Source organism: Mesoplodon bidens (assembly GCF_964165515.1).
Source record: "Mesoplodon bidens genome assembly, chromosome: 11".
Taxonomy (NCBI): Eukaryota; Metazoa; Chordata; class Mammalia; order Artiodactyla; family Ziphiidae; genus Mesoplodon; species Mesoplodon bidens.
The window spans coordinates 30,605,663-30,631,937 of NC_138167.1; the positions used below are offsets into that span (position 1 = coordinate 30,605,663).

General features: G+C 37.6%; 2 protein-coding genes across 8 annotated transcripts in view; both read right to left on the reverse strand.

Annotated features, from left to right (window-relative positions):
- MYRFL (myelin regulatory factor like) overlaps positions 1–6,933 on the reverse strand; it is a gene marked incomplete at its 5' end in the record, with an annotated part of 115,719 nt that extends 108,786 nt beyond the window's left edge. For both annotated transcript variants that reach the window (XM_081250098.1, XM_081250097.1), the window contains one exon: positions 6,888–6,933. In XM_081250098.1, coding sequence (XP_081106224.1) covers positions 6,888–6,933 — 46 coding nt within the window. The remainder of the gene's footprint in view (positions 1–6,887) is intronic.
- A 12,321-nt stretch (positions 6,934–19,254) lies between these two features.
- RAB3IP (RAB3A interacting protein) overlaps positions 19,255–26,275 on the reverse strand; it is a 48,989-nt gene continuing 41,968 nt past the window's right edge. For all 6 annotated transcript variants that reach the window (XM_081250114.1, XM_081250112.1, XM_081250113.1 and 3 more), the window contains 3 exons: positions 24,387–24,486; positions 23,960–24,029; positions 19,255–19,494 (listed from right to left, as the gene is read on the reverse strand). In XM_081250114.1, coding sequence (XP_081106240.1) covers positions 19,412–19,494; positions 23,960–24,029; positions 24,387–24,486 — 253 coding nt within the window. In that variant the 3' untranslated portion in view covers positions 19,255–19,411. The remainder of the gene's footprint in view (positions 19,495–23,959; positions 24,030–24,386; positions 24,487–26,275) is intronic.

Here is a 26,275-nt window from a genome sequence, read left to right on the forward strand (position 1 = left end):
GGGCTTCAGTAGTTGTGGCTCGTGGCCTCTAGAGTGCAGGCTCAGTAGTTGTGGCGCACAGGCTTAGTTGCTCTGTGGCATGTGGGATCTTCCTGTACCAAGGGTCAAACCCGTGTCCCCTGCATTGGCAGGCAGATTCTTAACCACTGTGCCACTGGGGAAGTCCCACAGATAATATTTAAATGAATGAGTGAATAAAACTTCATTTACAAAATCAGGCTGCAGGCCAGATTTACCCTGTGGGCCATGACTTTCAGACTCCTGTAATAAATGAATAAGTAATGATAAGAAGAGATGTTTCCCTCTATACTCCATGAAAAACTCCACTATTAAAGAATATAAAGAGTATGATCCCATTAAATAATATATACAATATCAACACCAAAATGTGAACAGCTGTTATCACTAAGTGGTGAGGTTACTGGTGATAACTATTTCTTGTTTTGTTATCTATTTTTTCCACAATTGTCCATGTATTCAATGTTTAGCTTCCAAGATATTGTGGAGTCTTCCAGAAGCTGACTTCTAACTCCCAAGCTGAAAAGATGACAACATCAGTAACAACACCAAAGAAGGTGGTGTAGTCTCCTCTCAGAAGCGTTTGTCTGAGTGATTTTGTTCCCGGATTCCCTACAGTTGCTGATGACGTTGGCAGTTCTCAAATGTAGGGTGTGTGCAGGTGACAGAAGTTAGCTCTGACCTAGTTACAGCACATTTTAAATTCTAATGCAATCGGCTTCACCTTGGGGATCCCAGAGTGAAAGAAGAAAAGGGATTTTTTTTCTTAATGGCACCAAGCCCACGCCTCTGTGTTCTGGATGCTTCATGACAAGGCAACACAATTTCTAATCACCTGCCAACATTAGATAGAAGTGTTCAAATAATTATAAGCAGCTTGCATGATTTGGGTTGTTCTTCTTGTCCTTGACGTATTCTCATTCCCAGTCCCCTAGAAAGTCCATAGTGTCTCCAAAAACAGAAACAGAGGTGGCCTCATCAATAAACAAGGAGAACCTGCCTCTGTGGAATAATTTCAGCGTTTCTAGGATGCAACATGATATCTAAAATTCCACCATTAGAGATCAACTAAACCTACTCTTAGAGAAGGTAATCTTTTTTTTTTTTTTTTTTTTTTTTTTTTGCGGTACACGGGCCTCTCACTGTTGTGGCCTCTCCCGTTGCAGAGCACAGGCTCCGGACGCACAGGCTCAGCGGCCATGGCCCACGAGCCCAGCCGCTCCATGGCACGTGGGATCTTCCCGGACCGGGGCATGAACCCGGGTCCCCTGCATCGGCAGGCGGACTCTCAACCACTGCGCCACCAGGGAAGCCCGAGAAGGTAATCTTTTCGACTTGTATGATCAAAACGACTTTGTGTTCTGTGAAAGCACATTGAATACAAAACTCTATAGAGATGTAAGGTGTCATCAGATCCTTTGCCACCTGTACCTTCTGTGCAAACTCAGGTTTTATTGGGACAGAAGGAAGAGGGCATAAAGATGCTGGTTATGTGAGAGGGTGAAACACTGGTGTCTTAAAGTGAAAGAAAGACAAAGATTGAGAGACTGGCCGGAGGCCAAAGATACCCTTTACCTGCAATACAGTCTTGCCCAGGGCCAGCCCTCTACGCTGCATTCAGCTACTCAGAGCTTCTGATTCCAATCACAGGAATTCAGAAACATCAACCAATCAGAGTTGGTTTCACTTCTGGAGAAGTAATATACAGGAACCACATAAGACATTTACGACTTTACCTCTGGTAATAATGGAATCTGAGGCTTCCCACAAACTGGCAGCACTTGTCTCAGTGGCCTCTGTTTGTTTCATTCACTGAAACTTTCTGCTCTGCTTACTGGGCAAGTTTTTCTTCTCCCCATATTTGAGCTTGCTAGGTGCTCCGAACCTAGAGTTCAAACTGTTGAATAGAAGAGTCTGTGCACTGTTCTTCATTCATTTATTCTATAAAGATTACTGTCTACTATGTGCCGGCACCATTTGGGCACTTTTCCAAGCTACATCTCTCGTGTGCTCAACAATTCTACCAACCCTCCCTTGAAGCCTCTCTAGATCCATTCCATCTGGGTCAGTCCCTTGAGTCTCTGCTTTTCTGCTCCAGAATCTTCAGCATTTTCATTTTCCCAAAAACTTGACACCTCCATAATATTCCTGTACAGCTCATGGGTAGCAGATGTTTTTGCCTAACCTGCATCCCTACCACCCTACTTTAATAATAGCTAACTAGAAATTTAAATCTCAGGCAGAGAGAGGAGGGCAGAAAATACTTTGAAGCTTGTTTGACAGCAGCTTCCTGAAGGGACTGTTCTTCCTCTTAGATCTCAGGAGCTATCCAGTGGTTCCTGCCCATCCACAGCTTCTGGTTTTAGGAGCTACCCCTCACCTCCCAAACTTCAGTGGGTGAGTGGGAGTTTCTTCAGCTAGTTTCTCTCTTCTGCTTTCATGTGATCTCTTCAGGAGAGTCAGCCCTGTGTCTGCAGGTTCCACATTTGCAGATGTCAACCAACCGAGGATGGAAAATATTTGGGAAAAAAGATCCCAGAAAGTTCCAAAAAGCAAAACTTGATTTTGTCACATGCAACAACTACCCACGTAGCATTTACATTGTATTGGGTAGATTATCTAGATAGATATCTAGGTAGATATCTAGATTATCTCTATAAATAATCTAGAGATTATTTAACATGTACTAGAGGATGTACATAGGTTAATATGCAGATACTACTGCCATTTTATGTGAGGGACTTGAGCATTTGGGGGTTTTGGTATCAGAGGGGATCCTAGAACCAATCTCCTCCCGGATTCCAAGGGACAACTGTATGTAGTTTCTCCCACTCTGCTGAGTCAGGGCAGGCATCTCCTCTTTTGCTTTCGTGATAAGCCAAAAAGCATTTGAGAACCTACTTCAGGACTTTATGAAGAGGATGAGCTAAACAGTTGCTCACCAATTTAGAAAATTTCTTTTTAAAGATTAAATATAATGAACAATAAAATATTCTCAAATTAGTTTTTATAATCTGTTCTAAAAAGCTGGGAAATAAAAGATGAATCTTGATATCACAGTAGCCCCAAAGAAATACCCATAAGGAACCAAATTAAGAATGTAAGGTCACAGCTATGGAAAACAAGTGAGGTAAACTGAGGAGTGGGATTTTCCATACTTCATTTTCTATTCCTTTTTTACCTGGGGGGTTGCTGTAAGAAGTAAATGAGGTAATGAATGTAAAGTGAATGGAACAGTACTTCATGCATGGTAAATGCTCAGCAAACGTTATTAATCTGGTGCAAAGGTAATATAATTTACTTCATGAAGGAAGCAGGAAGATGTTACAAGTGGTTCAAGGAGAATTCAAACAGCAGATCTAGATCTAGGTACCTAGATAGATAAATAGAGATAGATCAATAGATCTATATAGATAGAGATAGGTAAGCAGATAGATAATCTAAATCTGGCTATGCCATGGAATGAATTTACAAATAAATGGAAAACTGGGTTTTACTGAAACTACTGATCCCCAAAAGGAGATAATTCATTTACATACCTATAGACAAAATTCATTGCATTGATATCAATTATCTACAATTTACAGAGTTTCAAAATAGCTCTAAGACAATAAAAGGTGAAAATCCCATAGAATCTGATAGCCCAAAGGACATGATCCAGGCATAGTTTTCTATGGAAGACACCTAATAATCTTTTTTTTTCATCCAATTCATACAATTTTTCTTTACACAGAAAAGAAACTCTTAAACAGAGGAGTTTTGTGGAATTAAACCCAGTCTCCTTTATTTAAGAAAAACTGACTATGACATCATGCATTCCAACTTTGAAGCACTGAGATAATAAAGAAGAAAATAAAAATCCCCATATTCCTACCACTAAGAAATAACTACTGTTAATACTTGTAGTGTATTCATCCAATTGTTTCTACATATATAGGTGTGCATGTATGTATATGTAGCAACTGTTTTCAGATCAGTTTTAATAAACTTTGTTCTAGAAAAATACATGTATACTCAATTCTATTATATATATCAATTTGTAATCTGCTTTTCCCCTTTATATCATAAACACTTTTCCTTATCATCATCATTTTTTTTTTTTTTTTTTTAGCGGTACGCGGGCCTCTCACTGCTGTGGCCTCTCCAGTTGCGGAGCACAGGCCCTGGACATGCAGGCTCAGCAGCCATGGCTCATGGGCCTAGCCGCTCCGCAGCATGTGGGATCTTCCTGGACCGGGGCACGAACCCGTGTCCCCTGCTTCGGCAGGCAGACTCTCAACCACTGTGCCACCAGGGAAGCCCCATCGTCATTTTTAATAGCTACAAAATATTCCATTATATGAAAGAACCATAATCTATTTAACTAATCTACCACTATTAGAATTTTAAGTTGTAACCAATTTTTAGTTATTAGAAATAAAATAATGTGCCTCTTCTCTGACAACCTTTCTCTTGCAGTGGTATCAGCTTTGCTGAAAAAGCCAAACATTTCACATGGTATCTGAGTTTCCAGTGGATGTTGGGATCCCTAGAGAACCTGATCCACCTCTTCTGCTTTAGCTAATGGGCCTACCTACTGCATCAGTGGCAGGCAATAGAATGAAGTTTGCCAGCTACCTGGAACCACACTTTGTTCTTATCATCTTCCTGAGACACACCACAAAGATTCAGCATGATCAGCATGAGATCTGATGTCCAAGGCCATTTAATTCGTGATGATACTGTCAGTACAGATAGTTTTTAATACAAAAGTGTTCATAAGAAAAACATATATTATTTAGGATCCAGATTCTTAGAATGAAGAGTCTGAGAAAGCAAAGAAAAAATAGCTTTCAGGTGGGTAATAAACTACAAAAATTTTTCTTGCTTTTCAGACCTTGATTTTTTATATGAGTTTGCATTTAATTAGAAGCTGACATATCGAAAGGAGCACAAGATAGAACAACTGGCCCTCCTCATGAGAATATCAGATCCAGCCTTGCTGTCCTCATTCTAAGGAATATTTGAGAAAGGAAATCATAATCTAAAGGAAATGTCTCAAAGCCCTCCAGGCTATCATTTAAAAGATGTGGTTGTTGGACTTGGCACACAGTCAGTGATCGATATTTGCTAAACAGATAATAAAAAATTGACAACCAGCTGTGTGACTTTCGGGGGGAGGGGAATAACTTAAGCTAGTGCTTCCATTTTTTAATTCCAAAGTTTACTATCTTTTCCATTTATTCACTCAAAGATAATGTAAGAAAAACACTCACTATTTTATTCTCTTTCCATGGAAAAATTACTCCTCCCTAGTTAAAAAGGCTTCAAAAGGAGCCAGAGTTTAGTTTGGGCTAAGAAAGATACTATAATAATAATAATAATAATAAATCAGATTTTGTAATCAGCTATACAGAGGACTTGTGGAAACTATATCCCCAAAGACTTCTGAAAATAGTATAAACAGGACAGTATAGTGACCCTATAAGTATAACAGCACTTCCAAAAAACAGAAGGTAGACCAGAGGAACTTTTCAGGTCTTCTCTAGCTCTGGAAAGAAATCAAGTAGATTTTGTATATTTATAAAATCAGTTGGTGGTTTCTCTAAAATAAAGCAGATATAACTGTAGCTTGGAGCTTGCTACCTACTGCTCAAATGAAAGTTACATAGGATATAAAATCAGGCAACAACAATCAAGCAACATTAGTGTGCCTACTGTGTGACCCAAGTGGACACACTGACTTGGGCGCTGTCAGAGACAGAACATGATGGGATGGATCATAGGGCTGAAAAAACATAATAATTCTCTAGGTCTCATATTCCTTCTTATCTCATGTGGCAAAATCCAAGCCACCTACTGTATTGTACTAATACCTTCTGATAGTGACCTCACTGTTTCTTTGATATAAACACTCTTTAGTGTTCGATACAATATGGTGTTGGGTCAATTCCATTCAATCTTTAAACGTCTAGTATTTGTCAGGCACTTTATTAATCACAAGAAATGCCAAAAGCACTTTCTCAATATGCTGCTAACTGCCCTCTGGATTCTGTGAGTGAGCTGGTCTGCCCTCAATTATTCTCATACTCCCTCCTGGAAAATACCTGGAAATGTGCAAAAAGCTCTGGCAACATTTCTCTTCCCATGAAGTCTGAGCATGACTAACTGATAAGGAACTGCAGCTGCACTAACATGCAGTCTCCCAATGGCTCCCTTAAAGGTGTCACAAGAAGGCAAGCCTTTCCTGACATTTTCAGCAGACCCACCATGAGAATCTCAACCGAACTAAATATGAGAAGTGGTACCACTATTTCAGGTTTTTAGAAAAAGAAATCTTTGTAACCATGTCCTATAGTAAGCCTTCGCTTGGGGAAAAATATATTTAACCTCAAAAAAAATCACCATTCAATAGTTACACATTTTTAAAGTGTTGTGAAAAACAAAGAACGTAATGGGGGAAGAGGTGTTCCTTTACTGTTAGGCTGTTTTGTATTTAATTATATTAACAGAAAAACCATCTTAAGTAAACTCTTACATTTCTTCTGTGCTGTATTCAATAATTTTAGAGAGAAGAAAAATCTAGTCTTATGAAACATAGGGATTAGAAAAAAAATCTAGCACAGGACAGGGACAAATTCTAATAACACAGGTATGCTGACCTCTTGATTCTTTTAATAACTAAGCTGTAAGATGGAAATCCTGAATTTTTAAAAATCACTGCCTATACCACTGATTTTTTGCTACAAACACAGCAAATAAACCTGCACTTCTGACTTCAGGACAGTTAGTACAATAGTATTTCTTTCAAAGCCGAAGTGAATTCCAAAAAGGTGAGACAGTGATAGTAAGCAGTACCATTTCTCAGATGTTGGAAACGGGCTTCTTACCTTCGAAGAACTGCTGTAGGGCCTCGTTTTCGCCTACCACATCCATGGTGCCGTGGTCCTGGTAGTTACTTCCGCAGAGAATGATTATCAGACCTCAGGAAATAAGTGCTGTCCTCGCAGCTCAACGCCTACGAATGCTCTTGAAAAATGTTCATTTTCTTTTTATTGGAGTGAAGCATATCTTCAGCCATCAAACTGTGCCCAAAAAGATGGTTAGGTTTTCAAATGTGATCATAAAACCAGAAGGATATGTAACCACGCAAAAGGAAAATTCACGAAGAGGGAAGTGGTAGAAAATCCATCTCTCTTTCTATAGGGAACTGTTTCTACTCTGCCTTTCGTCTTTGTTTTAAGGACCTTTGTCCTTAGTGACACATGTAATTACATAAATGGGCAATAAATACATAGCCTTATCTCCTATTTGTCCTTTTACACCAATATATTTATTTCTCTGCCTCTATCAACCAGATCGATTTAGCTACAGCCTAGCAAAGATATAGGGGTTTTTTTTCACGTAGAGAAAGAGGGCAAATCAATATAATCACTTTCATAGATACCGAGGCTTGTGATAATGAAAAGTTAGGATTTGTTAAATATTTCCAATTCTACTCGCAGTGAAAAAAATTCCTTGATACGCACCTCATCCATTTCCTCCAGTTTATTTTCTTTGAAAGTAGAAACCATAAAGTATGAGAAGTCCCTCTAATGAGCAATAAAACTGCGTTTCTGATTTAGTAATTCTTACAACCAAGTATATGGTTCACTCCTAGCTGGTTTTACTCCTAAATATAAAGGTATACCCAAATAAATGTTTTGTTTTCACTATTTAGCTATTAACTTATCTAATAATAGACTAAAAGGAATACAATTAGGAAATTAAACTAGTCCTTTCAGCTCCTTCCTGTTTCCTTTTCCCCCAACTTTTTATTTTGAAAGTTTTTAACCTATAGAAGAACTGAAAGAATAGTACCATGAAATACCCTAAACTCTTCGTCTAGATTTACTAATTGCTAATATTTTCCCACTTTTGCTTTTTGTCTCTCTCCCTCTCCCTCTCTCTCTCTCTCTCTCTCTCTCTCTCTCTCTCTATATATATATATATATATATATATATATATATCCTTGTCATTTTTGATTGGTTGGTTTTTATAACATTGATACTTGTTTAACAGTCCTGGAGCATTGTCTTATATAATGTCCCACATTCTGCATTTGTCAGATTATTTCACTTTTGTTAGAACTGGTATGGGTGATGTGGTATACTTCCCAATAAGTATTTTAAAACTTCACACATATAAACTGTTTAAACAAAAAAAATAATTTTATCCTGGGGGAAAAAAGAGGCTTAGAATCCTATTTTGAAAGTTATATTGGGTCCCAGATATTTAAGGACAAGTCATTAAGTTGCTTCAAGAAATAGATTTTCTATTTGTTTCAGTTCAACTTGTGCTAAACTCTCTGCTGGGTGCAGGAAATAAAAAGATGTGTAAATTATGGTCCCTTCCCTCCACAGGCTCAAATGTAGGGCACGAGAAAAATACAAGGAACTATAACTCAAGGCAGACTCTGATAAGAGCTGGGGAAAACATCCCAAGAGAACAGAGGAAGGAAAGATTAATTTCATCTGAGAGGATGTGGAAAGGTGTCATAAAGAGCTGGGATTTGAAGAGACTTAAACAATGGACATGTCTTTAAAAACATGAGCAATGGCTTGGAGGGGAGAAAGCCCAGGTACAGCGACTGGAGTTACAGTGTATGGATGGTGGAGTGAGAAAAAAAGATGAGAAGTAGGCTGAAGAAGGGTTTGGGTAGATTTTGAATGTTAGGCTAAATCTGAATTTGATTCCATGCATATTCATTCTAAGCATATCTACTGATATTTTCTATTTGGGTAGTTGTGGTGAATGATATAATTAAGTCTAATTTAGAAAGAAGCTGTGTTAGAGTGTGTTGATTGGGGCAGTAACTAAATTTACACCAGCTGAGAAGCTACTGCGAATCCAGATAGGCAGTAACAAAGCCTGAAGATGCTATAGAACCAAGATGAGTTGGCTACCAACTGGATGTGGGGAGCAAGGGAGAAATCAAATGTGATTTTTTAAAAGGACTTCTATGCCTTTAGGTGGAGTATGAATTAAGATGTCTAAAACATGTAGTCTATGTTTTAGCTGGAAGCTCCCAGCCAAGTTTTCTGGAGGCCGTTGAAAGTTAAGTCACTATACTATATCCTCTGCCAAATGATGATTCTGGATTCTAACCAACAGTTCACCCAGAGACTTCACATAGTCAGCAGCAGAGTAATGAGTGACAGGAAAGAAATTAGATTCCATTTAATAAGCTGAGAGACAAAGGTTAGAATTGGAGTCTCAATCTCAAATAATTATAGGACCAGGCAGGTAAGTGAGTAAAATGGGTCAAAATAAGCAAAAAAACAACCATGAGAGCATATTTATAACCGACAACTGACCCTTAGCTGTGTCTCCATCAGGGAGACACTTAGGGGTGGTGGAGCAGAGAGCAAACCAGAGAGTACCTGCCCTAAGGGTAGAGCCGCCCAACAGGTGGCGTCACTCGGCTCCCTCCACATGCTGCCACTCAAGGATATGGACTCAGGGTTCTTGAAAGGGCCAACTTTAAAAGAGAAGCTGGAAATACAGATTTTAATTTTAAATCTCATTTTAAAATGTTGCAACGAATATGTTTAAAAACAAAACAAACAGAACAATACACCAAAACATTGTTAAGGACAAATAGCACACGTGTGAAAGGGCAATTCAGCCTTCAGTTTGCAACATCTGGGTTGGAGGCTAAATTATAACAACCAACAGGGTTTGAGGAAAGCAAAGAGAATTTGGAAGAAAGATGTTGGAAGGGCTAGAAAATACTTCTGTATTAATTAATGAGTCCAGAGCACACAGCTGAGGACAATGCAGCTGGAGGCAGCTGGGATTTAAGCGGAAGTTTCTCTCTCACAGTAAATAACAAATATTACCCATATTTCCTTGATTCTGGTCTTTACATCTCCAATGGTCTAAGATTTTCCAGTTCTATTGGGCATCCCATTTTGCACAAATTCAATGGAGACTCATTCTCTTGAATAGCAATCTAACGTAGTTGTCATTTGGATGTTTTGGTATTGACTTTTCCTAAGAACATCAATAGCTAAATAGATCAAAGCTGTGCAGTGGTGGTTAAATCTGGGGATGTAATGATGGGAGCCTTGTCTCTCTTAAGACTGTCCCTGAGACTGATAGCTCCAGAATTCTCGTATTCATATCACAGTCCTTCCTCTTGAACTCAAGAGTGTTTGTGGGCTTGTACTTCCTTGACAGCTGCCTTTGGCAAGGGTTTCTATTCTTTAGCAAGCTTGCACCTCTTCTCTGATATTTGTTTCACTTTAAAAAGGTTGATGCATTGTTTTCCAAGCTGATTTTTATTATTTCTCTGTTAACAATAACCACTGTGGAAACTTAATGAGTTTGGGTTGACTTTGGGTTTATGGATTTATTATTATTATTTTTTTGGCCACACCATGCAGCATGCAGGATCTTAGTTCCCTGACCAGGGATCAAACATGCACCCCCTGCAGTGGAAGTGCAGAGCCTTAATCACTGGACCACCAGGGAAGTCCCTGGATTTATTTTTCTAAGAAGCCATGAGAGGACATTAAGTAGGAAGTGACATTCTGATTTTTGTTTTTAAAAGGATCATGTTGGGTGCTGTCAGTGATTATAGAAGGGCAGGAGTGGAAGCAAGGACACCAAGTAAGAGATAATTGCAGGAGTCCAGGTGAAAGATGATGATGGCTTGGACGATGAGTGGAAGTAGTGGACACGGAGAGGAGTGGATGGATCCGAGATATGTTTTGGAGAGAGTTGACTATAGGCCAACTCTACTCTCCTCCCTTCTCAAGATTGGATCTCCTCAGAGCCCCGCCTAAAAATGTCAAGTCCTAAATGTGGCCTTTCCTCACCACCTAATCTGAAGTAGTCATTCATTCCCTCTAGCCATTATCCCATTTTAATTATATAGAGAGAACGTGTCCCATCTTTTAACATTTGTCTTTTTGTCCATTTCTCACTACACTGGGAGCTCCATGAGAATTCGGACCTTGCCTGTCTTGCTCACTGCTGCTCCTGTAACACCTACAACAGCTCCTGACACATATAAGACTCTCAAATATGTGTGAATGAATGAAAGAATGAATGGATTTAGTGTGGAGAATTCTCATTCTAGAAGTTCTACAAATTATAGATATTACTGGGTCTTTATTTGCCCACATATCAAAGATAAGAAACTTAGCATCTCTTAAGATGGTACTGCATCCCATGAGGAAAACAAAAAAGTATTTTCTAGCACAAACGTTAAATACAAATACATATTCATACTGATTTGGACTGTTTTAAACATTGTGCCTTATAGGGAAAAAAAATCTATGCAGGGAAAAACAATGAAGAAAATCTTTGAAAATAAAAGCTTCTGAATAAAAGCAGACCCGTTTTAGACTCTGAGTGCACAAAACAAAAAAACACAGGATTTACATGGTGGTGGTGGAAGTGGGTAGGTTGGTGGTTGCAACTTCTTTCCAGGACTGAACAAACCTTTGTTCTTTCAGTGTAGATGCTTAGTCAAAGGCTGTGGGTTTTCAGAGCTGGGAGAGATGCTTGGAGAATGTCTGATCCAGCGTTATGGAGGAGGTCAGAGAGGAGTGGCCACCTGCCTAACCTCTCAGGTTTTGGGGAACCAAGCCTGGACCAGAATGTATGTCTTCTGAGCAACTCCCAATCCAGAGTTCTCTCCACTGGGCCAGGCTCTCTCCCCAGCTCTGAACTTACTTATAGAAATGTATCAAAGTCTTTCCCTTTTTTTTCAGAATTGATAATCAGGGCGATTAAATCCTGTATAAAAGTACTCTCAAGAATCTAAATTGTTAGTCAGCACCCCAACTCTACCCTCTCCTCCGCCTTGTCATTCCAACTAGCTCCTCTATAGTCAGTCTTTTTCGTAGGCTTTTCCTCTCTCTGTCATAGTAGCTCAGGGCCTGGTGCCGTACTTCTCTGACTCCAAAGTAGCCCTAAAGCTCTCGTCTGATCTCATGGATAACTACTCCCAAACTTATCTGCTGGCCTGATCATATCATTGAATTTAGACTTGTATATCCAATGCCTACTTAACATTTCCACTTTGATGCTTAACGGGCAGCTCAAACAATGTGTCAGACACTAAATTCTTGTCTCTATTCCACCATGTGTAATATGCCCCATCCCAGATTTCCTCATCTCAGTAAACTGCAGCAATAGCTAAAGCCAAAAGCCTAGGATTCAGAACCAATTTCTCTTTCATTTCCTTCTTCCAATTCATCAACAGGTCCTGTTATCCCTTTTAGTTTTTGGAATTCAGGTTTATATAATTGGACTAATCATAATCCTTGGTTTGTAACACCCCACCATCATGGTCTGTGCATGATTCTATTAATTCATTTGTTCATGCATTTACTTTAAATGACAAATGAACCCATCATCCAATCCAGGGACTAGAACATTAACAATGATTTACTCACATATTTGCTGCTCCCAGTTCTCTCTCCTTATCTCCCCCTCATCCAAAGGTAACCCTATCCTGAACTTTATTACTATCTTGTGTTTTTTATTAATAGTTTTGTCTCATATACAGAGATGCCTAAACAATTCTGTTTTAGTAGTTTTTAAACTTCATGAGAAAAGTATTATGCCACGTGTAGCCTTCTGAGTGTTTTACTTTTTCATTCAATTTATGTTGCTATGTTCCATGTGAGCACACAATACTTTACCCTCCTGTAGATGGACATTTGGGTTTTTCCCAGGACATTATTATGTATGTATTCTGGGACACTTTGTGCAAGTATTTCTCGAGTATGTGCCTAAAAGTGGAATTGCTAGGCTATGGGCAACTAATGTTCAACTTTTCAAATGAATGGTTTTTCAGTAGTAGATACGCATTGACATTCCCATTAGCAATATATGAGTAATCCTATTGATTGAAATTCTCTTCAAAACTTGACTGTGTTGTGCTTTTTAACTTTTGCTAGTTGGATAAATTTAAACATATCACTGCGGTCTTGACTTAGTTTATCTGATTATTAACAGAAATGAAAACCTCTTAATATGCGTATTGGCCCATATGCACTTGCAATTCTGCGAAGGACCTGTTTCAGTCTTTTGTCCATTTTTCTGTTGTTTTTTTCTTATGGATTTGTAGAATTTCTGTATATATTCTTAATATTAATCGATTATTGGTTATGAGTTTTGCAAATTTCTTACAGTTTACAGTTTGGCTTTAATATGTCTAAATTAACAATTTATAACAAAGCACTATTTTCTTTTACATTTATTTATCTTTCATGGTCTCTTTTGCTTCCAGTTTAAGAAGTCCTTCTTAAAGCAGGATCAGGAAGATATTCACCTACATTTTTTTTTTTTTTTTTTTTTTTGCGGTACACAGGCCTCTCACTGTTGTGGCCTCTCCCGTTGCGGAACACAGGCTCCGGACGCGCAGGCTCAGTGGCCATGGCCCACGGGCCCAGGCACTCCGCGGCATGTGGGACCTTCCCGGACCGGGGCACAAACTCGTGTCCCCTGCATTGGCAGGCAGACTCTCAACCACTGTGCCGCCAGGGAAGCCCTTACTTACATTTTTTAAATATGTTTCACCTATAGTTTTAACTATATTTTCTACATCAAAATTTCTAAGGTTTCAGGACACTTAAAACAGTTGTTTTTATGTATAGTGTGAAGAAGAGATCCAATTCTGTATATTCCTTTTTGTCAGCTCTACTTAATAGTCCTATCACTGATCTACCATGCCTTCTCTGTCAATCTGAAATTTACACATATGCATGGGTCTCCATTGGGGCTCTCTATTCTATTCCACTGGCCACTTTTCCTGTTTCTGCACTCACATCACACTCTTAAGTACTTCAGCCTTATAAGAAGTCCTTCTCACAGGACAAATTATCCCTCCTTTCTTTTTCTTCAAAAGTGCCTTGGTTATTCTTCATCCTTCACCGCGTCACATAAATTTCATTTTGTCAATTCAAGGAGAAATGTTGGGATTTAGTTTGGAGATGCACTAAATCTATATATCAACTTGGAGAGAATTAACATCTTTCATATTGTCTTTTTATCCATGAACATAGGATCAATCTAGTCCTCCTTATTGTCTTTTAGTGAAGTTGTATAACTTTCTGTACACAGGTCTGTGTACAGATTACACAGTAATCTAACCAAATCTAATCTTTGGTTAGATTACTTAGCACTTTAGAATTATGTTTGCAATTGTTTGGTCTTAAAAGTCCATTTTCTAATTGTTTGAGGTTGGTGTATGTAAGTATAATTCACAATTATACACTGATCCCTTATTTAGCCACCTAATAATTTGATGAAAGATTTTTTTATTTCCTATGTAGATAATCACATCATAAGCAAATAATGACAGTTTACTTTCTCCTTTCCAATCAGTATATCTTTATCTTCCTCATGGTGCTGCACTGGCTAACATTTATAGTACAATTCTGAATAAAAGTGAAGACAGTGGTCATCTTTATTTTATTGTTCATTTCAAAGAGAATGTTTCTAATGTTTCCTCTCTTAGGGTGATGTTTATTATAGGATGCTTGAAGATACTTTTTACCAAGCTGAGAAGTACCCTTTCATCTACAGATTACTAAAAGTTATTAATGAGCATTTTTATCAAATGTTTTTCTCCATCTACTGATCAGATGGTTTTTCACTTTTATTCTGTAAATGCAGCAAATATTTATAAATTTTCTAATATACCATCTTTGTATTCCTGGAGTAAACTCCACTTGCTCAGTATATTAAATTCAGTTTACCTTTGCATATATATTCACGACAAAATGGGACTATAATCTTCCTTTTTTGTATTGCCCCCATCTGGTTTTACTATCAGTTATATTGGTTTTTGATGTAGGAGACATTCTGTTCTCCAGAATATATCGAAGATTAGAATACCCATTCTTTAAAGTTTGGTAAAACCACCTATGCCTAGAGTTTTCTTTACAGGAGGATTTCTAACTACTTCCTTTCCTTTAATAGTATTAGTACTGCTCAGGCTTCTGACTTCTTCTTAACCAAAATATAACACATTTTTTCTAGGCATTTTCCCTTTTGCCTAAATTTGGAAACTTATTGCCATGTTGTTCATAACATCCGTTAGTATGTGCAGTGACATATGCCTTTTCATTCCCAATATGGGTTATTTGTGCATTTTCTCTTTCTCCAGGATAAACTTGCCAGAAATTTTTGTCTATTTTGTTCATCTTTTCAAAGACTCAATAGCTCTGATGATCTTCTACTGCATTCTTGTTTTCTGTTTCTGCTCTTACCTCCTTCATCTCGTTCTCCTATAACTTCTTTAATTGGACACTCAGCTCATTTTAAAAATATAAATAAGATCACAGCAAGATCCTTTTTGACCCACCTCCTAGAGAAATGGAAATAAAGACAAAAATAAACACATGGGACCTAATGAAACTTAAAAGCTTTTGCACAGCAAAGGAAACCATAAACAAGACCAAAAGACAACCCTCAGAATGGGAGAAAATATTTGTAAATGAAGCAACTGACAAAGGATTAATCTCCAAAATTTATAAGCAGCTCATGCAGCTCAATAACAAAAAAACAAACAACCCAATCCAAAAATGGGCAGAAGACCTAAATAGACATTTCTCCACAGAAGATATACAGACTGCCAACAAACACATGAAAGGATGCTCAACATCTTTGCTCATTAGAGAAATGCAAATCAAAACTACAATGAGATATCATCTCACACCAGTCAGAATGGCCACCATCAAAAAATCTAGAAACAATAAATGCTGGAGAGGGTGTGGAAAAAAAGGAACACTCTTGCACTGCTGGTGGGAATGTGAATTGGTACAGCCACTATGGAGAACGGTATGGAGGTTCCTTAAAAAACTACAAATAGAACTACCATATGACCCAGCAATCCCACTACTGGGCATATACCCTGAGAAAACCATAATTCAAAAAGAGACATGTACCAAAATGTTCATAGTAGCCCTATTTACAATAGCCCAGAGATGGAAACAACCTAAGTGTCCATCATCGGATGAATGGGTAAAGAAGATGTGGCACATATATACAATGGAATATTACTCAGCCATAAAAAGAAATGAAATTGAGCTATTTGTAATGAGGTGGATGGACCTAGAGTCTGTCATACAGAGTGAAGTAAGTCAGAAAGAGAAAGACAAATACTGTATGCTGACACATATATATGGAATTTAAGAAAAAAAATGTCATGAAGAACATAGGGGTAAGACAGGAATAAAGACACAGACCTACTAGAGAATGGACTTGAGGATATGGGGAGGGGGAAGGGTAAGCTGTGACAAAGTGAAAGAGCGGCATGGACATATATACACTACCAAACGTAAGGTAGATAGCTAGTGGGAAGCAGCCTCATAGCACAGGGAGATTAGCTCGGTGCTTTGTGACCGCCTGGAGGGGTGGGATAGGGAGGGTGGGAGGGAGACGCAAAAGGGAGGGGATATGGGAACATATGTATATGTATAACTGATTAAATTTGTTATAAAGCAAAAAATTAAAAAAAAAAAAAAACTTCAGACCTTTCCTAGCAGGGTATCAGAAGAAATGGGAAATTATTGAAAATCTGGATCTGATATCAAATAAATTATCCTTTCCCACTCTCCAAAAAAAAAATATATATATATATATATAAATAAGGATTTAAAGCTATAAACTTTTCCCTGAAGCACTTTCTCTGTATCCTTGTAAGTTCTGATATTATTAGTCAGCTCTTAGTATTTTTAAATTTCTCCATTTTTATTATTTCTATTTTTCCATTAAGACTTCTTGGTGCACTCAATTTTTAGTATTATGTAAAGCCCATCTCTATGTCTAATAATATTTTTGTCCTATCATGTTCTTTTCTGTTAACAGTATAACCACTCTAGCTTTCTTTTGGTATTTTCCTGGCATCTTTTTTCCATTCTTTTATTCCAACGTTTCCATGTCCTTATGCTTTGTTATCATATACTTTAATCCAACTTGACTATCTTTTTACTTACTTTTTATTTCCATATCATACTCTTTTGTTTCTCTACTTGGTCTCTTCACTTTTAACTGATTATCTCCATTTTTCATCTAACAAGAAATTTAATATATCCCCATGCTCTCTGGTCTTCTCCCATTCCCATTGTGTTGATATTGTAAAGAATTTTAGTTCTAGATTGTTATGGATATACTTGAAGTTTTAAAATTTTCTTTAGCCTTACTTTTTTATTCTTTTAAAGTTATCAACAAACTTTCTCTACGTATCTGGTCACTTTCTTCCCAAATCTCAAAGTATCTCCTGGATTTGTTTCTCTTTTAGTTTTAGTATTTTCTCCACAAGTGTCTTTTTTTAAAAAAATTTATTTATATATTGGCCATGCCATGCGGCATGTAGGATCCTAGTTCCCCAACCAGGGATCGAACCTGTGTCCCCTGCATTGGGAGCGTGGAGTCTTAACCACTGGACCACCAGGGAAGCTCCCCCAATTTTTTTCCGGCTGTGTTGGGTCTCTGTTGCTGTGCACAGGCTTTCTCTAGTTGCAGTGAGCAGGGACTACTCTTCGTTGCGGTGCACACGGGCTTCTCATTGCAGTGGCTTCTCTTGTTGTGGAGCACAGGCTCTAGGTGCATGGGCTTCAGTAGTTGCATCACGCAGGCTCAGTAGTTGCGGCATGCAGGCTCTAGGGCATGCAGGCTTCAGTAGTTGTGGCGCGTGGGCTCAGTAGTTGTGGCTCACGGATTCTAGAGCACAGGCTCGGTAGTTGTGGTGCACGGTCTTAGCTGCTCCGCGGCATGTGGGATCTTCCCAGGCCAGGGCTCGAACCCGAGTCCCCTGTATTGGCAGGCAGATTCTTCACCAGTGTGCCACCAGGGAAGTCCCCCCAAAGTGTTTTTAATTTGCATCTTTGTGTGGAAAATCTTCTGAAGCTTTGAAAGTCTGAGCGCATGTTTATTATGCCCTCACATGAACTATCAAGACATAAAATTCTAGTTTCAAATTTCTTTTCATGTTCAATTTCATATTCTTGAGCTGGGCACGGTAATGATGGTTTCTACCATACCATTCTCAAATATCCTTTTGTCTGTGCGCTTCCATCCATCCTGGTGACTGAGTCTTCTATACGTAAGGTTGACCAAACCTTTGAGATGGGACTGAAAGTAATACCACCTTCAGAACACCAGTTCTCTCATACACATCTGCTATGAATATAAATTGGTTCATCTTTTCTAGATGGCAATTTGGCAATGCAGATCAAATATTTTAAAATACACATGTACCTTGCTTGACCCAACAATTTTACTTCTAGGCATCTATATGAAGGAAATAAGCCAACAATGTTCCAAGAAGTATACATAAGGATCCTCACCACAGCATTATGACATGAAAAAGAAATTTAAAACAAACTAATCTCCAAACACAATTAGTTAACATCCTATAATCAAAACCTTACATTGATCCAGATTTGTAGAATTTTTAAGTAAAAAAAAAGAAAGTCTACTTTTTGTTTCAGAAATGTACACACATAGGTAGAAAATATCTGAAAGTCTATTCTTCAAAAATATTGAGTAGCTTTCTCTAGATGGAGGGACTAAAGTGGTTTCTCATTTCTTCTTTTTGCTTTTCCATACAATTTGTTTTACAATTTGAAACTGACACATCGAGTGGCTCTGTGATCAGTGTATCCTTTCCAAGTATCACTCTTTCAACCCACACCCCTTCCAACCCCCCTGAGCACACACCAAACTCCTAATTTATCTTTATACCCTTTCAATGATTACTACAGTGCTCAATGTATGTAAAGTATAAATACACTATATCAAGATGTTTAAGAATGCATCTCTAGAATAAAATGTGGCTGTGCTCTATTAATCACCATAATAAAGGGATTCTTTAAGTTACAGAGAACAGAATGAATAAAAGTAACTTTCTTTTCAGAAGAAGTCTTTCTTTAAATAAAATCTTTTTTTTTTCAATCCTAACATACAAAACAGACAAAAATAGAGTCATTCTAGTGGGGGGGAAGGAAGCCAATCCTGTTCACTTACCTTTCTTGTCTTTTGCAGGCTGCTATGAAGTTTGAAAACTACAATTCAATATATTCAGCTGACCCTATATATCATGTCAGAGCTAGAAGAGAAAGCAAAAACACACTCAATCTAATATTTATTTATTTCGCTTTTTTTTGCAACTATAAATTACAATCACTAGTACACCTGTAATTCTTTATAGTGTGTTCAACTAAAGAATAAGCAGACACAGCATAGGTCAGTTTAAAAGAAATCACAGTACTTCTCAGTGTAATTTGCAAAAGAGGGAAAAAGTCTTGGACCCACTCCTTGGAAGGAAATAAATATCAAGTAACCATAAAAATATTCAGTCATTTTCCAGGTCTTCAGGGAGGTTCGTGCATGGTCCCAGGCAGAGCATCACAGTTCCTCTTTGAAATATCCCAGCTTTGCCAATGACATCTCTTTTCTCAACTGCATAACTTCCCAAAACATTTGATCAACTATACAAACAGAAAAGAGAAACACATAAATCATAAACTATTATCTTAATTATTTTTAATCTGTTTCACTGAAAATTTAAGATTAGCTGAAATGCCAGTTGGGCATCTCCTAATGATGTACCTAATGCGTAGACATGCTATCACTGCTTCACACTAAATTCTCCATGTACTTGTGAGCATCCCAACTTTATGAATAAATAAGCAGTATTTACCAATTTTTCTACAACGATTTGTTAGATACATCAATGACTGACTACCATTTTAGCCCAAAAGAAGGTAGGCATCTCAGTGTCCTGAGTAACTGGCAATGCTGCTGCTTTCTTGAGTAACTACACTCAGTGCTCAATTACACAAGAGTTATTATCTAACTTATGCATCTTCTTGCTGTAGTTTGCTGTATCTTGGCCATTTTTCACTTTTCATTAAAACTAACAGAGTAAACAGAAAAAAAGGAAAACAAGAGACAGTCCAGAGAACTTAGTAACATTCTTTGTGAGTAATAATAGGGAAAGATTTTGTGTATGGCTCAGTTAGAAATAAAAATAAATGCAGAGGATGAACTGTAAATTTCAATTATCTGTGCTTCTGAAAGTCCCCTCTATAAGTGGGAAGAAATTTGCTCTATGTTTTAGATAATAAAAGGTCTCTCTCTGACATATGATCAGATTAGATTGTTTAGATCAGTGGTTCTCAACCTGGGAGAATGTGTCCCCAGGTGTGCATTTGGCAATGTCTGGATACATTTTTCATTACTAGCATCTAGTGAGTAAAGCCCACGGATGCTATTAAACATCCTACAATGCACAAGACAGCCTCCCACAACAAAGAATTAACCAGTTTAAAATAATAATAGTACCAAGGCTGAGAAACCCTGCTTTATATTTAACTGCCTTAAATCCTTTTTAGCACAAGGCACAGATAATAAACAGATTGTAAAATTAACAATAATTTACTACAAACCCACTCAGTATACAATGTGTAACAAATGCTGTGAAGTGAAAGAGTAAGAGGAACCAGACAAGATATCACTTTTATCACCATCACCACAACCACTCATGATCTCTTCTTCCTGTTTTCACAAAGTAGGGTACCTTTCATTCTTCCCTACAAAAACTTCTTTTCTTTTCTTTTTTTTTATTCAAACAGAAAGTTACAAAAATTATAATCATCCTCATCAGTTCACTCAGTCCCATGTAATTAATTATTTTTCCATCTTGATCTTTTGTTAGCACTTTTATGAATTCCTCAGTTTTCCATTAGAGTTCTGAAAATGCTTATTCATTCAGTTCAGCAGTATAGTCAGTTACCAAAAACCTGTACTTGTCAGAGTCTTTTCCATGAATTCCTTGAAGATGAAACCCTTTTATAGGAACATTTTTGCAAAAGCATCAGAGTACACCCAAAACTGTCTGTAAATGACAGAAGACTTAAAAATGACCATGGTTAAAGATCTGATGAAAGTTCATAATAATGCAACTGACAAGGAAATTTAGTTGTTTCTGAGATATACATTTTAAAGTAATAACTAGAATTATGACTTATAACGTTATACCAGAACATATAAGATTTTTAGAAATTTCATGTAATGTCTGAAACATTTATATTAACCTATTTCCATACAAATAACCCCCAAAAAGTTCAGTATTAGTTGTTTTTTTGTTTATTTGTTTGTTTATACTGCAGGTTCTTATTAGTCATCAATTTTATACACATCAGTGTATACATGTCAATCCCAATCGCCCAATTCAGCACACCACCATCCCCACCCCACCGTGGTTTTCCCCCCTTGGTGTCCATACATTTGTTCTCTACATCTGTGTCTCAAATTCTTCCCGCAAACCGGTTCATCTGTATCATTTTTCTAGGTTCCACATACATGCGTTAATATACAATATTTGTTTTTCTCTTTCTGACTTACTTCACTCTGTATGACAGTCTCTAGATCCATCCACGTCTCAACAAATGACTCAATTTCGTTCCTTTTTATGGCTGAGTAATATTCCACTGTACATATGTACCACAACTGCTTCATCCATTCGTCTGTCGAGGGGCATTTAGGTTGCTTCCATGACTTGGCTACTGTAATTAGTGCTGCAATGAACATTGGGGTGCATGTGTCTTTTTGAATAATGGTTTCCTCTGGGTATACGCCCAGTAGTGGGATTGCTGGATCATATGGTAATTCTGTTTTTAGTTTTTTAAGGAACCTCCATACTGTTCTCCATAGTGGCTGTGTCAATTTACATTCCCACCAACAGTGCAAGAGGGTTCCCTTTTCTCCACACCCTCTCCAGCATTTGTTGTTTGTAGATTTTCTGATGATGCCCATTCTAACTGGTGTGAGGTGATACGTCATTGTAGTTTTGATTTGTATTTCTCTAATAATTAGTGATGTTGAGCAGCTTTTCATGTGCTTCTTGGCTATTTGTATGTCTTCTTTGGAGAAATGTCTATTTAGGTCTTCTGCTCATTTTTGGATTGGGTTGTTTGTTTCTTTAATATTGGGCTGCATGAGTTGTTTATATATTTTGGAGATTAATCCTTTGTCCGTTAATTCGTTTGCAAATATTTTCTCCCATCCTGAGGGTTGTCTTTTCGTCTTGTTTATGGTTTCCTTTGCTGTGTAAAAGCTTTGAAGTTACATTAGGTCCCATTTGTTTATTTTTGTTTTTATTTCCATTACTCTAGGAGGTGGATCATAAAAGATCTTGCTGTGATTTATGTCAAAGAGTGTTCTTCCTATGTTTTCCTCTAAGAGTTTTATAGTGTCCGGTCCTACATTTAGGTCTCAAATCCATTTTGAGTTTATTTTTGTGTATGGTGTTAGGGAGTGTTCTAATTTCATTCTTTTACATAAAACTTCTTTTTTTAACAAGGAGAAAACATAGGCTTGACAACTTAACACAAATCATCTGTTCTTCAGCTTAAATCATATTATCTACCAATAGGTATTCAAAAAGGTTTAAATTTTATTAAAGTCATAAAAAGTACTGTACAGTTTAAAGACTGCTTTTATGCTCTGTGGCCTTTTGAAATTCAACGTTAATTAGAGACAGGTTTCACCCCTTTTCTTTTATGCATTAAAACCTAATTATATGGGATTATAAATAAATGACTGTTTTCAACGTACTAGAGCTTGAAAATGCTCAACTAAGTTTTTATCAACACGACTGATTTTTCCAAAGAATTAAGATTCACTGGTTTACATGACAGAAAGATAGTAGGCATCTACTAGTTTTTAAGTATAAGAAAATTTTCAGTGTTTAGAAAAATATAAACAGGAAAATTTCCCACAACTTCAAATACAAAATTGGCATGGACTTGTCCCTAGCCTAGTATCTGTTCTGTTTTAAAACATTCTGTTTTAAAACAATCATACATATTAAAAAGAAAAACAAAAACAAAAACACAAAACAAAACACTGTCTTTGAGCTGTCAGGCCATATTAGTTTCTATGCATGGTATTTAAGACATTCGGCTATAAAATCATAAGTAATCATGAAAGACTACATTAAAAATGTCATGGAAGACTACATTAAAAAATATCCAGGGCTTCCCTGTTGGCGCAGTGGTTGAGAGTCCGCCTGCCAATGCAGGGGACACAGGTTCGTGCCCCGGTCCGGGAAGATCCCACATGCCGCGGAGCGGCTGGGCCCGTGAGCCATGGCCGCTGAGCCTGCGTGTCCGGAGCCTGTGCTCCGCAATGGGAGAGGCCACAGCAGTGAGAGGCCTGCATACTGCACACACACACACACAAAATCCAGGAGAATCCTGGGCTGACTATCCTGGATATATCATCTGCATGTCTCAGCTGATTTAGAACACAGTAATCTTTATTCCACTCAGAATTACGCTCAGGACTGCTTTATTAACTCACACATGAAAGTAGAAAATACAGAAAAAAATTTATTGTTAGTACCTTGTGGGTTCCAGTAATTAAAATAAATCTGGGGAATTCCCTGGCGGTCCAGTGGTTAGGACTCTGCACTTCCACTGCAGGGGACACAGATTTGATCCCTGGCCAGGGAGCTAAGATCCCACATGCCACGTGGCATGGCCAAAAATAAAAAATCTATTAAAAAATAAAATAAAATAAAATAAAATAAAATAAAATAAATCAGACCATGTCTAGAGCTTGTTCATTTTTATTTCTTAAGGAGTAAATTCAATGGGCTTTATATGCTCCTCCCACACTTACCATCTGGTTTATCATATACCCCTTAAAAGTTAAAACTGATCCTGCTTAAAACTCAAAATTAGAGTAAAATGAGGCAAATATAAGGATTAAATACAACATGTTTAAAAGACGCATTTGTTCCCAAATTCTTCACATATTTTATTAGACCTACAAAAGAGATTCAATACAAATGTACCAATAATAAAGTTTACTCGCGCTTACTATTATGTTCCATACATTTTACTGAACTTTCATGCAAATATTTTATAATGAATTAAGAACACTCACCATCCTGCTGTTTCACAAGTCCCTGTTGAATATATCGAATATACGTGAAAAAGTTACATACAGAAGTGATCTAGGCCAAAAAGAAAAAAAAATGTTAAACAGTCAAGTATCTCACATCAAAGCAAGCTTTATTAAAATTTGTGGTTAATGAGAAGCAACTAAGCCCGTGTGCCACAACTACTGAGCCTGCGCTCTAGAGCCCTCGAGCCACAACTACTGAGCCCCCGAGCAACAACTACTGCAGCCTGCGCGCCCTGAGCCCGTGCTCTGCAACAAGAGAAGCCACCACAACTAGAAGCCCACGCAGCACAATGAAGAGTAGCCCCCACTCGCCGCAACTAGAGAAAGCCCACGCGCAGCAATGAAGACCCAACGCAGCCAAAAATAAATTAATTAATTAAAAAAAATTTGTGGTTAAGTTACTTACCCTGTATCTGCAAAAAGGAGAAATATAGTAATAATTGCTTGAGTCCCCTAATTTAATTCTGTGTTTACAGGACTTACTCTGACCTGTGAGAGCACATTTTCTGTAAAATAAGGATACATTTTAGTTTTTTTAATTAAAAGCATTTTGCCCCTTCCTTCTAGACAAGTTGTATATTCATTAAGACAACTAATATCTGAGAACCGACCATGTATCAGGCACTTTGTGATGCTGGACTATAATGATGAAAAAGACAAAATCCCTGCCCTTTGGGGCTTACATTCTAGTGTAAGCTTACAGGCATAGCTTTAGACATGGTTCTAGAAATAGAAGCTAAATGTGTTAATATATGTCCTGGGGCAAATTTACAAATGAGTAATCAGCTGCAGGGCAGCTCTCAGCTTTCCACTGGGACTTCAACTTCTCTCTCAGTTGAAAAAAAGTTAAAAGTGACTGTTTAAGTCTCAGAACATGTTATTGACAGCTTGCAGGAGAACAGCTTCCAGATGGGATACTTTTTGGTGTGTTGGGTTGGTATATATGCATTTAACATGGCACCTAGGCCTAAGAAGTATAAAGGAATAAGCTACTGTACAAATACACTGAATCTTAACAATTACACAAAGGGTACACTACATTTAGACATACCAACCTTTCTCTTTGCATACTACAACATGTAAAATTTGGTATGAGGGCTTTCTGGCTGGGATTAGGCTGAAAGTCTCTCTTTTTTTTTTTTTTTGCCACACCACTTGGCATGTGGAATCTCAGTTCCCCGACCAGGGATTGAACCTGTGCTCCCTGCACTGGAAGTGTGGGGTCTTAACCACTGGACTGCCAGGAAAGTCCCCCTGAAAGCCTCTTGAGAGTAGTGAATGTATTTTATTCATCTTTAAATGCCTGGCACCAAGCATGTGCCTGGCACACAGCAGACATTCAATGACTGTTGGTTAAGTGACAGGCCACCTGTCACTCCACTGCTCAACAGGATCAGGCTGGACTCACAGCAGCCCAGTTGTCAACCTCCTAAATTAGAAGCTTGACTGAAGATAGCTATCATTCCTTGTCAATGCAAAATTAGTGTAGCTCTAAGTAAAATAAAGTGGCCAACAGCATTTTATACATCATAAATTATGTAAGAAAAATATATTAAATGAACGTTAATTTTCAGCTATACTTACCAGAAATATGATACAACTGTGCCTCCATATTAAGCAAACACATGGAGAATGTGTATTTAAAAGAGGGTAATTTTGGAAGTGGCCATTCAAATCATAAAAGAATTCTTACCTTTTCAAAGAGATTTAGCCTCATTTTTCCTTTATTAGAAAATTCCTTTAATGATCTATAACAATATTTAAAAGCACTAACTACTAGCTTGGGGAGGATAGACAATCAAGAAATTTAAGGGACAAGTGTTCAAAGTCCTTGGAACTATATACTATTTTAAGTACAATTTACACAAGAGAAAAAAGTAACCATCAAACTGATAAAAATCACCTTTTGGAAGCAGACATACCTATTTGTCTACTATTTTTCTAATTTTGAAAGGACTCAGGTAAAGTGGTTTTAAGTATCAACTTTTAAAATAATAAAGTGTTTAAGTTATCTCATTTCTAAAGTCAATATATTTTTATTTGAGCTAGGATTCAACACTAAGTCTTCTGACCTCTAATTGCAATGTTTTTTTTAACATGCCACACTACCTCAGTATCCCTTAACAGCTCTAGTCCCAAGATTTCAAATCCTTGCTTGCCATTTTCACTTAGGGATGTCAACATGTCTAAATCTAGACCTATCATCTTGTTTCCAAAACCAGAGCCCTTCCTATTGATTTCCAAAAGTTCACAGCATCCCTCTAATCAGTCACCTCTAATTCCTTTTTTCCACAT